Source organism: Odocoileus virginianus, chromosome 5 (assembly GCF_023699985.2).
Source record: "Odocoileus virginianus isolate 20LAN1187 ecotype Illinois chromosome 5, Ovbor_1.2, whole genome shotgun sequence".
Lineage (NCBI taxonomy): Eukaryota > Metazoa > Chordata > Mammalia > Artiodactyla > Cervidae > Odocoileus > Odocoileus virginianus.
In genome coordinates this window covers 64,321,792-64,334,811 of record NC_069678.1, presented here as the reverse complement: position 1 = coordinate 64,334,811, position 13,020 = coordinate 64,321,792, and the positions used below count along the sequence as shown (strand labels likewise).

The 13,020-nt window shown below is 35.9% G+C and overlaps 1 protein-coding gene across 6 annotated transcripts in view; it reads right to left on the bottom strand.

Annotated features, from left to right (window-relative positions):
- Nucleotides 1–13,020, bottom strand: part of DOCK7 (dedicator of cytokinesis 7) — a 188,715-nt gene that overhangs the window by 43,589 nt on the left and 132,106 nt on the right. For all 6 annotated transcript variants that reach the window (XM_020885436.2, XM_020885453.2, XM_070468054.1 and 3 more), the window contains 4 exons: nt 11,440–11,609; nt 9,970–10,124; nt 1,078–1,260; nt 838–973 (listed from right to left, as the gene is read on the bottom strand). In XM_020885436.2, coding sequence (XP_020741095.1) covers nt 838–973; nt 1,078–1,260; nt 9,970–10,124; nt 11,440–11,609 — 644 coding nt within the window. The remainder of the gene's footprint in view (nt 1–837; nt 974–1,077; nt 1,261–9,969; nt 10,125–11,439; nt 11,610–13,020) is intronic.

The following is a 13,020-nucleotide window of genomic DNA, read 5'->3' as shown; positions in this document are numbered from 1 at the left end:
TGCTCTCAGCAATAATACTACTTCACAATTTATGAAATGTTTATACACACAGACACACACACACACACACACACACACACACACGGTCACCACAAAGATGATAAGATCAATTAGTTACACTACCTTTTAAAATCTCAAACAACCACAAGTGGGTGAGGAAAGGGAAAGTGGGAAGATTAAGTGGTTGGTCAAGGTTATATGGCTAATGGGTAGCAGACCAGGGATTAGAAACAGGATTCAGATGCAACTAAATTATTTTCTCTTCCTGGTACTTGAGGTAGGCAATATCTTTGCTTTATCTACAGGATATATTAATTCACTGCAAAAGTAGCAAACTTTTAAGAGTACAAAGTCATGTTACAAAGAATGTATAGCCAAGACAGAATCACAATGTCAACTATAAACTCTGTGTGAAAATAAGCATTAGTGTAGGTTGATCGATTGTGATAAATGATGGCAACTCCTATATGAAAAGCTGATAATGAGGGGTGTTATGCATGTGTAAAGACAGAGGATAAATCGGAAATATCTGTATTTTCAGCTCAAATTTTCTATGAACCTAAAACTGCTCTTAAAAACACCTATTTTTTAAAATAAGGGAAACTATTAATAATCACACAAAGGTTAGAAGAACAAACTGAGATTATCCAGTACAAACTGGAAGTATGTTCATTCTAATTAAATAGGAATTCTAACTTGCAAAGACATGGCTATTCAAGTTAATTCACAGCTATATTAAAACAGTTTTAAAAGTGTAGAATTGTCATTGGAGACTTGCAAAAATGATCACTGTAATAGTGTTCAGGGAAACTGAAAAAATAGACACTGTGTACGTACCAAGCTGTCCTCGGCTTCGGCGCACCATTTCTTGCCTTGCACCTATACTTCCAAGAATAGCTTCCTCAAGCTTTGCTCTCATGTCTTTTGATTTCTTAAAGGTCAAACTATTCATTCTTTCAAATACTTTCTTTCCCTAAAATTTAAACATTAGAAAAGAAGACACAGTAAGGAAATTTTCTTCTTTTCCACATTATATTCCCTCTTGCTCTTCTTTGCAATGGCACAATGATCACTTACTTTGTACTCAAAGCAAGATACACAAAGATAAAGCAGATCTAATAGCCGGTTTAGCTGCAGGACTGAGAGATCTGTAAACCACTTCTGTAGAACTGTCTCATCTGCATTCTTCAGAACCCAAAGCAGACAGATCAAAAGACTCCGACTTGATTCTGCTGAAAAGGTAGTGTGTTGCCTGCCACTCTGAAAATAAAAAGCAGTAAAATGAGACAGAATGATCAAAGACCATTTCTTTTCTTCAGTTGTCAGTTGTTTTCTTCTAAAAGCAATGCAAAAGTAATTACTTTAAAATCAAATATTTTGAAAGAACCATTTAATTTAGGCAATATTTGTGTAACTCATACAGAACCTTAAACTTAAGGCTCTGAAACTTAATGAACCTTTCCTAGCAACAGAAAATTGTTTACAGGGCTTACAGAAGACTATAAATAAAGGCTAACAGGAAACATGAAGGGAAAAACTAAAAGGTTCTATTACTAAAAACTAGGTCCTATTATTAAAAACTATGATATCTAAAGAAGACAATCAAAAGGGAGGGGTTATATGTATACCTATGGCTGATTCATGTTGAGGTTTGACAGAAAACAGCAAAATTCTATAAAGCAATTACCCTTCAATAAAAAGTAAATAAATTTTTAAAAAGACAATCAGACCTGATATAAAAGAAAGAAAACCAGAACTGACTCTATATGAGACTATTTTAAGAATATTATGTGATAACAAAATGCTTATCAGGTTTAGAGAATCACTGTTTTCCATCAAATGTCTTCCCTGGTGTCTCGGTGGTGAAGAACCCACCTGCCAATACAGGAACATGGGTTTGATCCCTGGGTCAGGAAGACCCCCTGGAGAAGGATGGCGACCCACTCCAGTATCCTTGCCTGGGATCTCCCACAGACACAGGAGCCTGGAGGGCTACAGTCCATGGGGTCACGAGAGTCAGACACAATTTAGCAACTAAACAGTAGCAACAATATTTTCTATCAAGGGCCACTGATTTAGAAAAAGAAGTCTTAGACCGTTTATAAGTAAAAAGTATTTTTTTTGCAGGAAGGGGGACCCTTACAGTGTCCAAGAGTGGGCTCTTCTATAACACTAGGAAACGAATTGTCTGAGGAGACACGCGAGCTAAAAAGCAAGAGACTTTATTGGGAAGTGGCGCCAGGGCAGACGGCAGTAGAGTAAGGGAACCCAGGAGAACTGCTCCGCCACATGGTTCGTAGTCTCCATTTTATGGTGACGGGATTAGTTTCTGAGTTGTCTTTGGCCCGTCATCCTGACTCAAGAGTCCTTCCTGGTGGTGCAAGCACTGCTCAGCCAAGATGGATGCCAGCAAGAAGGATTCTGGGAGGTGGTAGGACACACGGTGTCTCCTTTTGATCTTTCCCAAACTCTTCTGGTTGGTGGTGGCTTATCAGTTCCGTGCTCCTTACTAGGACCTGTTGTAAAGTAACTTATGCAAATGGTCACGATGGTTCCCGGCCAAGGTGGGTGGTTTCAGTGAGTATGCCTCCACTAACAACTCCCGCAAGAGACTTTATACTCAGGATTTGTTGTTTAGTTGCTAATTGGGATGGAGGTCTCTTTCTTCTGTAACTTCTTTCTGTTGTGCATGGCATAGGCCTGCCTAGTAGAGCAGAAGTCTCTCTCTACCTGATTTGTCGAGGTATTCTGCATCTGAAACCAGCTTCCATCCTTGTAACAACAGCTTAGCCTGAAACTTTTGGACCCTGTCAGAGGTGAAACAGACAGGGACCAAACAGGAGGCCTAACAGGATGGTCATCATTGATCCCCAGAAAAGGCAGGCAGAATTTGGGGTGAGGACTGCAGGGTGTGTGACTTTCTCAGATTGGTTGGTGGTGAGGCAACAGGGTGATGTTCCAGGAATCTTGTGCTCAGCCTGAAGTTACCAGCCTCCACCTGGGTGGGGGCCCTAGTTCTGCAGAAGAACTCAAAGACACTGCTTGCATATTTCTTGAGAAGGAACCAGGACCCTGCCCCAAGGCTGTACCACCACTTGACTGCTCCTCCCCTGTTTTTGTATCTCCTCCCTTCCCTGATCAGCAACTGTTTGAATCTGCCCTGTGGAACTCAGGGAAGGTCAAGGAGGCTGAAAGAAGGCTATATCCTACAGACAAGAAACGGGGAACACAGAAAGGATCGGTACTCCAGAGCTCCACAGAGTTTTAAATCAGTTTTAACTCAGGCAACTGGGCAACTATGGCTCTGGTAACTTCCTGTCAAAACGGGGCATAGTGCTACCTCAATTTGGAGAACAGACACTGAATCGAAAGTATTTCTGAGTTCTAAGTCCTGTATCTCAGTCCTGTATGATCAAAATCTTAATTTCTTGGTTTGTCATTTTGGTTTTAACAGATCCAATTAGAAGTAGTTAGAGGAGAGACAACTGGAATTCTAATAGACAAAGTAAACCTCATTTCTTTTCATAAGAATAAGCCTGAAACCCAGTCTGGACCTGGCACATTGGGAAGACTTGTAGCCAGGTAACCAGTTACCTAGCTTTATAAAAAGGCAAGACTGCAATTACTAGATTTCAGCAGACATTGTTTTGAAAATGTCTGGTGACATCCAAGTCCAACAGCTCAGAAATCTCAAGTTCTTAGCAATACAAGGACTGGTCTGAATAAAGTCAGAAGTAAGAATTAAGCTAACAGCTTCCATTAGATGCAGCCCATTATATCCCAGGTCATTCGACTTAGTCTATTCTGTACCAGTCCTAATCTTCCAGGGAAATTATGTACTGGCACTGTCTATAAAGCATTATATATAATTCCAGGGGAATTATATATTGGCACTGTCTACAAGGCACAGTCTCTTGGACTGCAAGGAGATCAAACCAGTCAATCCTAAAGGAAATCAATCCTGAGTATTCTTTGGAAGGACTGATGCTGAAGCTGAAATTCCAATACTCTGACCACCAGATGCGAAGAACTGACTCATTGGAAAAGACCCTGATGCTGGGAAAGATTGAAGGCAGGAGGAGAAAGGGATGACAGAGGATGAGATAGTTGGATGGTAGCACCGACTCAACAGACATGAGTTTGAGCAAGCTCCGGAAGTTGGTGATGGACAGGGAAGGCTGGCATGCTGCAGTCCATGGGGTCACAAAGAATCAGGCACAACTGAGTGACTGAACTGAACTGATAAGGCACACAGACCAGTTTCTCAGTGTTACTAGATTGATTATCCTTAGTATGATTAAATTGTTCCCAACAGAGAGGATACTTTAAATTACCATAGCTTGGTGTTATCTACATAAAACCATCCCAAAATTGTGGGAGATTTCCTTTTAATAGACAAGAGGTTAGAGGTTTTGATCGAGACTTAGCTCAGTAAAGAGGAAAAGTGGAATGAGGAAAAAATAGAATGAGAAAAAAATAATTCAAAAGAAGATAATATATGAGACAAAAAATACATAATGGGGTGAGAAAACATGAAGTAAAATTAAAATGTTAAGTACATTTTACATAAATGTAAATAAATTTAAAAATTCTAGTGCAAGATCTTAAAAATATAAGACAAAATACAACTACATGAATTAACTAATGAAAATGTTAACTATAAATCATAGTATGTAGTTAAAATAATTAATGGAAAATATTTACAATTAAAATAAGTAACAAAGAAAGAAGGGTGAAAATTAACGAGTTAATAAGCATTTATCTAAAGAAGTTAGAAAAAAGAACATCAATATAAACCAAAGGAAAGTAAAAGTAAATAATAAACATTCAAAAGTGAGGCTCAGCATTGACCCCAAATGGGTTCTTTATACAAACTAAAGGAATATACAAATTTCTATTGAGACTGATGTAAGACAAAAGATGTGAAAAGCCAGTCACAGAAATGAAAATGTTTACATCTACTATAAATGTTATAGACTTTTAAAAAATCATGGAAGATATTTGAAACAACTTTGTACGCCAAGAAACTTGAGTAAATTTCTACCAGAATAAAATTTACAAAAACCAGTGTAAAAAGAAATAGAAAACGTGAACAGTTCTACAATCATTAAATATATAGATAATTTTAACACTTTCAAAAAAGATTACTGCAGATACAGATGGCTTTACTCACAAGTTCTTCAAATATTCTAGGAAGAAATAATTTCAATTTTAAACAAGTATTTGCAGGGAACAGATTAAATGGGAAATCCCCTTGCTCATTTTAATCAGCTAAACTATCTGATTCCAAAATCTGAATAGAATATTATGATCTTACTAACACAGATACACAATCTTAAAATACAGCAAATCAAATCCATTAATACACAATCACAAAAAAGTTAAGTTCAATTCAGGAATTCAAGGTAGGTTTAACACTAGAAAATCAACTGAAAGATTTAAAATAAAAGATTAAAAAGCAAAATAACATGACAGTCTCAATGGTACAAAAAAGCATGATAAAACTCAACAACTATTCATAATTACAAAAGTAAAACTCTTAGCAAACTAAGAAGAAGGGGACTTCCATAATATAGTAGAAGGTATCAAAAAAAAAAAAAAAAACCCAAACAACAACCCCCAAAACCAAAACCTTTAGCACCTATATTTAAGAATGAAATGTTGCAAGCTCCCCCTTATATGATGCCAACTATCACTACTTCTATTTAACACTGTACTCAAGATTCTAGCTCATAAACAAGCTATAAAAAAACACTGAAAGGAAGAAATGAATGGCCATTATTCACAGATGATATGATTGTATACATAGAAAAAAAACTATACCTATGTTATTAATTTAGCAATTCTTCTGGAAATAAACATTATTGTTCAAAATCAATTCTATGTCCACACAAAAGCAATCAACAATTAGGGAGTTCTCTGATAGTTTAGCGGTTAGGATTTGGTGTTTTCACTGCCATGGCCCAGATTCAATTTCTGGTTGGGGAACTGAGATCCCCCAAGCCGTGGGGCATGGCCAAAAAAAAAAAAAAAAAAAAGGTAATCAGCAATTGGAAAACAATTTATGAAAAAGATGACATTTGTGAAACTATGAGAACATGATGTTTTATATATATACTTGTATGGGTATTATATATTATCATACTGCATAACTTTATAATATTATTAAAATACTTTTAAAATATCAAGGACCAACAATACACCTACAAAAGATGTTCTGGGCCTCTGTGGTAAAAAGCTATAAAAGTCTGTGTATATAAACACATGAAAGAAGGTCCAAATAGTGGGGAGATCTAACATATTCAAGGATTTGGGGATTTACTGGTGTACAAATATTAATTTTTCCAAAAACTGATCCATAGATTCAATACAATCTTATTTTAAAATAAGACACTCCACTCACCAAATTCACAATTAAGTGTGTGGTAAAAGCAAGTTACAAAAAGAAAGAAACCTTTGAACTACTTATAATTGGCAATGGGCTTAATCCTGACATATGAACTACTATAAATTATAAACAAAGGCAGACAATCCAATGGAAAATGAGAAGTCAGTGTTCTATATTTTGTCCTGAATGGTGGTTACAAAAGTATTACTTTAAAATCTTTTGTAAACATCTACATTTATGTTTCATGTACTTTTTCGTATATAGTATATTTCACATAAGCAAAGTTTCAAAAAACAAAAAGCAAGGCCAATAAAACTATGTTGAATTGAGGGCAAACTGGGAACTTTTAATGAAATTGAAAAGTTCTACTTTGGAAGCTGAGTGGCAGGTACGCTGCTGTTTTTCCTATTATATTTTAACTGTACATGCACTTTATATATGTATATACAATAGCAAACGCAAGTAAAAGAAAAAACTGATAAATCAGAATTCATCAAAATTAAAACTTTTGCCAATTCAAGTGACACTATCAAGAAAATGAAAGGATAATCCACAGAAGAAAATATCTGAAAATCACATATCTGATAAGGAATTTATGTCCAGAATATACAAAAACTCTTTCAATCCAATAATAACTCAATAACAAGAAGATGAATAACACAATCTTAAAACATTAAAGGATTTGAATGGACAATTCTCTATGTAAGATATATGAAAGATGTGTATTATACACAAATGAAATGATACTCTCAGTATCAGTAGACATTAGGTAAACACAAAGCAATGAGACAGCACATCATACATACTAAAGTGTGAAGAATATATAATAAAAAAGAGATAATAAAAAGTGTTGGTGAGGATTTAGAGAAATAGGAATCTTTATTAATTGCTGGTGAGAATTTAAAATGGAGCAGCTACTCTGAAAGAGTTTAAAAGTTTTCTCAAAATATTAAAGACATTAATACACATGATCCAGCAAATCCATTCCCAGGTATCTACCTAAGAGAAATGAAAACATGTGGGGACACAAAGACACGGACACAAGTGTACCTAGCATCATTATTCCTAACGGCCAAAAACTAGAAATTATTCAACTATTCATCAAATGATAAATGGATTTTAAAAAGCTGGTCTATCAATATAAAGGAATATTATTTGGCAATAAAAAAAGTACTGATATATGCCACATCATGAATGGACCTCAAAAATATTACTGCTTAGTGGAAAAAGCCAGACATAAAGATCACAGTGAATAATTCCATCTATATGAAATGTCCAGAACAGGCAAATCTATGCAAGCAGAAAGTTAGCTGCTGCCTAGGACTATGGCTGTGGGGCAACAGAGAGTGAAGGCTAATGGGCCTCAGGGTTCTTTTTGGAACGACGGAAATGTTCTAAAATCAGATTGTGGAGATAGCTGCCTAACTCTGTACAGATACTAAAAACCATGAAATTATACACTTAGAATGGATGAATCTTTTGATATGTCAATAAAACCTTCTTAGAAGTTCTCAAGTAGGCCAGCTGCCATAAATATGATTGCAGCTTTTTGAAAGAAAGTCATTCAAAACATTTAGAAGCTGATCCTGCTCTACCAGCAATTTGTTTCCTCCCTGCCACCATGTTGTTCCCTCTTTAAGAGGGGAAAATTATGGAGCAAAATGATCATCAATTTATTTAAATATGAAAAAGTATGAGCCTTCACAGATTAAAAGTAAATATTCTCTTTGGAGAAATGTCTGTTTAGTTCTTTGGCCCATTTTTTGATTGGGTCATTTATTTTTCTGGAATTGAGCTGCAGGAGTTGCTTGTATACTTTTGAAATCAATCCTCTGTTGCTTCGTTTGCTACTATATTCTCCCAATCTGAGAGCTGTCTTTTCACCTTGCTTATAGTTTCCTTTGTTGTGCAAAAGCTTTTAAGTTTCATTAGGTCCCATCTGTTTATTTTTGCTTCTATTTCCAATATTCTGGGAGGTGGGTCATAGAGGATCCTGCTGTGATTTATGTCGGAGAGTGTTTTGCCTATGTTCTCCTCTAGGAGTTCTACAGTTTCTGGTCTTACATTTAGATCTTTAATCCATTTTGAGTTTATTTTTGTGTATGGTGTTAGAAAGTGTTCTAGTTTCATTCTTTTACAAGTGGTTGACCAGTTTTCCCAGCACCACTTGTTAAAGAGGTTGTCTTTTTTCCATTGTATATTCTTGCCTCCTTTGTTGAAGATAAGGTGTCCATAGGTTCGTGGATTTATCTCTGGGCTTTCTATTCTGTTTCATTGATCTATAGCTCTGTCTTTGCGCCAGTACCATACAGATGGCTAACAAACATGAAAAGATGCTCAACATCACTCATTATCAGAGAAATGCAAATCAAAACCACAATGAGGTACCATTACACACCAGTCAGGATGGCTGCTATCCAAAAGTCTACAAGCAATAAATGCTGGAGAGGGTGTGGAGAAAAGGGAACCCTCTTACACTGTTGGTGGGAATGCAAACCAGTACAGCCGCTATGAAGAACAGTGTGGAGATTTCTTAAAAAACTGGAATTAGAACTGCCATATGACCCAGCAATACCACTTCTGGGCATACACACTGAGGAAACCAGATCTGAAAGAGACACGTGTACCCCAATGTTCATCACAGCACTGTTTATAATAGCCAGGACATGGAAGCAACCTAGATGTCATCAGCAGACGAATGGATGAGGAAGCTGTGGTACATACACACCATGGAATATTACTCAGCCATTAAAAAGAATTCATTTGAATCAGTTCTAATGAGATGGATGAAACTGGAGCCCATCATACAGAGGGAAGTAAGCCAGAAAGATAAAGACCAATATGGTATACTAACACATATATATGGAATTTAGAAAGATGGTAACGATAACCCTATATGCAAAACAGAAAAAGAGACACTGATGTACCGAACAGACTTGTGGACTCTGTGGGAGAAGGCAAGGGTAGGATGTTTCGAGAGAACAGCATCGAATCATGTATATTATCTAGGGTGAAACAGATCACCAGCCCAGGGTGGATGCATGAGACAAGTGCTCGGGTCTGGTGCACTGGGAAGACCCAGAGGGATCGGGTGGAGAAGGAGGTGGGAGGCGGGATCGGGATGGGGAATACATGTAAATCCATGGCTGATTCATGTCAATGTATGACAAAAACCACTACAATATTGTCAAGTAATTAGCCTCCAACTAATAAAAATAAATGGGAAAAAAAAATTAAAAAGTAAATATTCTCAATGGTTAAACAACTGAGATTATATCTCTTAGGACTGATAAAGAATAAAATGGATTTTAAAATGAAGAATAGAGGCTATAAATGAAAAATAAGGCAGCTTTCAAAATTCTGAAAGATAAAATAGAGTTTTTACACCAGAAAGATTGAAGTAATTAAGAGTTTTTCAAACAACTTAGTACAATATAGAAAATATTTTCAGAAAAAAAAATTTTCACAAAATAAAACTCAGAGTACTTTTGCATCAATTAATAATAATCTATTATTGAAGAGTATATCCTTGTAAATAGCTGTCTTTCCAGATAAAACTTCTGTAGGAGGGTTGTTTTTACCGTTGACGTGAGGAGGAAACTGCCGGGCCTTGTTAGCTGAGGAACTGACGTTCCTGCAATTGCCATGGCAACTGTCTGGCTTATCATGCTTCCAGTCTCACTCTCATAATCATCAGTAGCTATACAGATTGGTCTTCCTCGTTGATTGTGAGTTTCTGGAAAAAATAACCCAGAAATAAATAAACTTCTCTTTTAGTAACAGCTATTGGGCACACAATCCCCTTTCTATTCTCCTTTATTCTTCAAAGGAAAACCTATTAACATATACTGCATATCATTATATTTTACCTCTTTTAAATAATAGTTTAAATATTTTAAACACTAACTCATTCCTATAGTGCTATTTAGAGTTTTGTAAGGAACATTCAGTTCAGTTCAGTCGCTCAGTCCTGTCTGACTCTTTGCAACCCCAGGGACTGCAGCACTTGCTAGTAAAAGAAGATATATAGTAACAAAAATATAAATTTCTGCCTTCAGAAAGGAAACCCACTTTAATGATCAAATACTAGGAAAACTACTCAATTATAAGTCTATCAAAGGCAAGGAGTTGGTTATCTTTGTATCAGCAGCACCTACTGATGGTACATATTAGATACCAGTAAAAATATTTTTAATTGAACTAGAAGTACTTTATCAGGCTAACTGCTAGTTCAAATGCGACCTACACTGTTTTAAGAGGAATTTAAATTTAATTTTTTATTAAATTAAATTAAAATTAAATTTAAATTTAAGAAGGAATTTAAATAAATTCTAAAATTGGAAAGCAAGAATAAAATTTTGTGCGTTACAGTTTTTAAAAAGCAATGTAACTTCAACTTATTAACCAGCTATTAGCAATATCATTCTCGCGTATTCAGGTGAATATTAATTTCAATTTTATGTATATGAACAAAATTGAGACTGAGAGTGGTAGATATCTGACAAGTTTTCTCATATTTTTTCCCAGATAAATAGTATACACTCACACACACACAAAATCCTCTTTCCTAATAGGCAGACATGTGTGTGCATGCTTAGTCCTGTCCAACTCTTCACAACCGCATGGACTGTCACCTGCCAGGCCCTTCTGTCAATGGGATTTTCCAGGCAAGAATATTGGAGTGAGTTGCCATTTCCTCCTCTAGGGGATCTTTCCGATTCAGGGATTGAACCCATGTCTCTTGGTCTCCTGAATTGGCAGGCAGATTCTTTACCACTGAGTCACCTGGGAAGCCCAATATGTAGGTACAGAAATGCCGTAAAACCATTTTTTTTAGCGCATCATAAGAAATACTTACAGAATCCCTGCAGTGAATTTTCTCACAAAGTCAAAAGCTTTTTTTCAAAATCTGTTAAGTATTTACAGTGTACCTACAACATTGTGAGTTTTCTTATATTTCTTTTCCTAAAGTAAGATCATTTTGCAGATTTTTCTAATACTTTTAAACATTGAGATTTGCCTTTAGAGTTTGTCTTAAATATACTAAGTACCTGTAAAATCATATAGCTGAGGAACGGTTTCCATGATAATACCAATCAGAGGCAGATACAACATAGCCACTCGAGCCTTTATCTGGGGGTCAGAGTACCGTGGATCTGAGTCGTGACTGGAGAGTAAATTGTGTACCATATTGATGACTTTCTTATGCAATCCAAACAGTCTATTTAAAAAGAAGATGAAGAAGGAGTTGCAGTAAGGTCACAGAGATTAGTTAACATCTTTAGAGCAAATAGTTAGTCATGGTACTGAATCAATTTGTTCAGCTTCTTAACTTTGCCACATATTTGCATGTATTCCTATAAAACATTTTTCATTTTAAAATTAATGAATGTTCAAAAAATAAATAAAACTAGTGAATGTCTCACTGTATTAAATACGAAAGGAGGGAAAAGGAAATACTATATAAATTCACTTAGAAGTACATCTGAATATATTTTCATTAATTCCTTAGAAATTAATGCATTTAATATTAATAACTTAAGATCAGTTACAGTCATATTTTAAAGCAAAAGAGCTTTAAGTAGCTGTAAATTTTATTTCATCAAGTGAAATCTTTTCACATTTATCCAAAATAAACTTTTATTTCCTTTTGCAAAGAGGGAAAAGCCTCTACCTATGGATTATGTAGTCCACAACAAGGGCTATCTTTGATATCTGTTTAAACTGAACCTCCGTGCTCACTTGGGCCCTTACTACTTTCTCCACCTCTAAGCCCAAGTTTCAATGGGCTGCCACACTAGCAAGGGTCACTCTCCACCCTCTTCTGGCCTCTCTTCTCAGATGGAAGCTGCGTGATGATGCAAACCATGCTAACGTAAAACGTCTCCAGCCTCAGCTGCCCTTAATGCTGTAGCTGGCAGGTGTTTCAGATCTCATTCTTTTTCCTTAAGCCTCTCACCATCAACCTCAACAGAAGACCTTACCTCTAACATTTTTCTTCAAGGAAAGAAAAGCCATTCTAAATATGCTCTGGCCAGATCTGTCAGTGCATCTCCATCTTTATAGGTATCAAATCAACTTTCCTTTTATCTCAGAGAAAGTTGTACCTTCTTTCAGAAAGTAGTTTCCCTTTACGGTCAGTGACTCTCCCCTTTCTTCAATAGCTTCAACGAACCCCTTCACTAAGTTCTTCCCTTGGAAATACACCTTCACTTGAAACTAGCTTACTCTGGCTTGTATATAGTATTCCTCTTAGATGATTTATCTAGTAATAAATTTCCTGAATGTACAGTCTGTATCAAGCGTTTTCTTCCATTTACTTCCTAATATCTACTCTCTTTCTCTGAAACTAAAAGGTTTTTTAATGCTCACGACGTGGTACTGTAACAGTTTCATCATTTAATAGCTAAATTTTCAAAGATATTGAACCTCTGTTTCCCTATGTATAAATAACCTACCTCATAAAGTGGCTATGAGAATTAAGTTACATCATTTATGTAACATGCTTACCACAATGCTTTGCACACTGCATTCTTCAGTAAATATTAGCTTTTCTCTTTAAAATCACATAGCAGATTTAAAAGCTATGATTTAAAACCAGGTATACTTTCTCTGGGGCTTTTGATCTTATC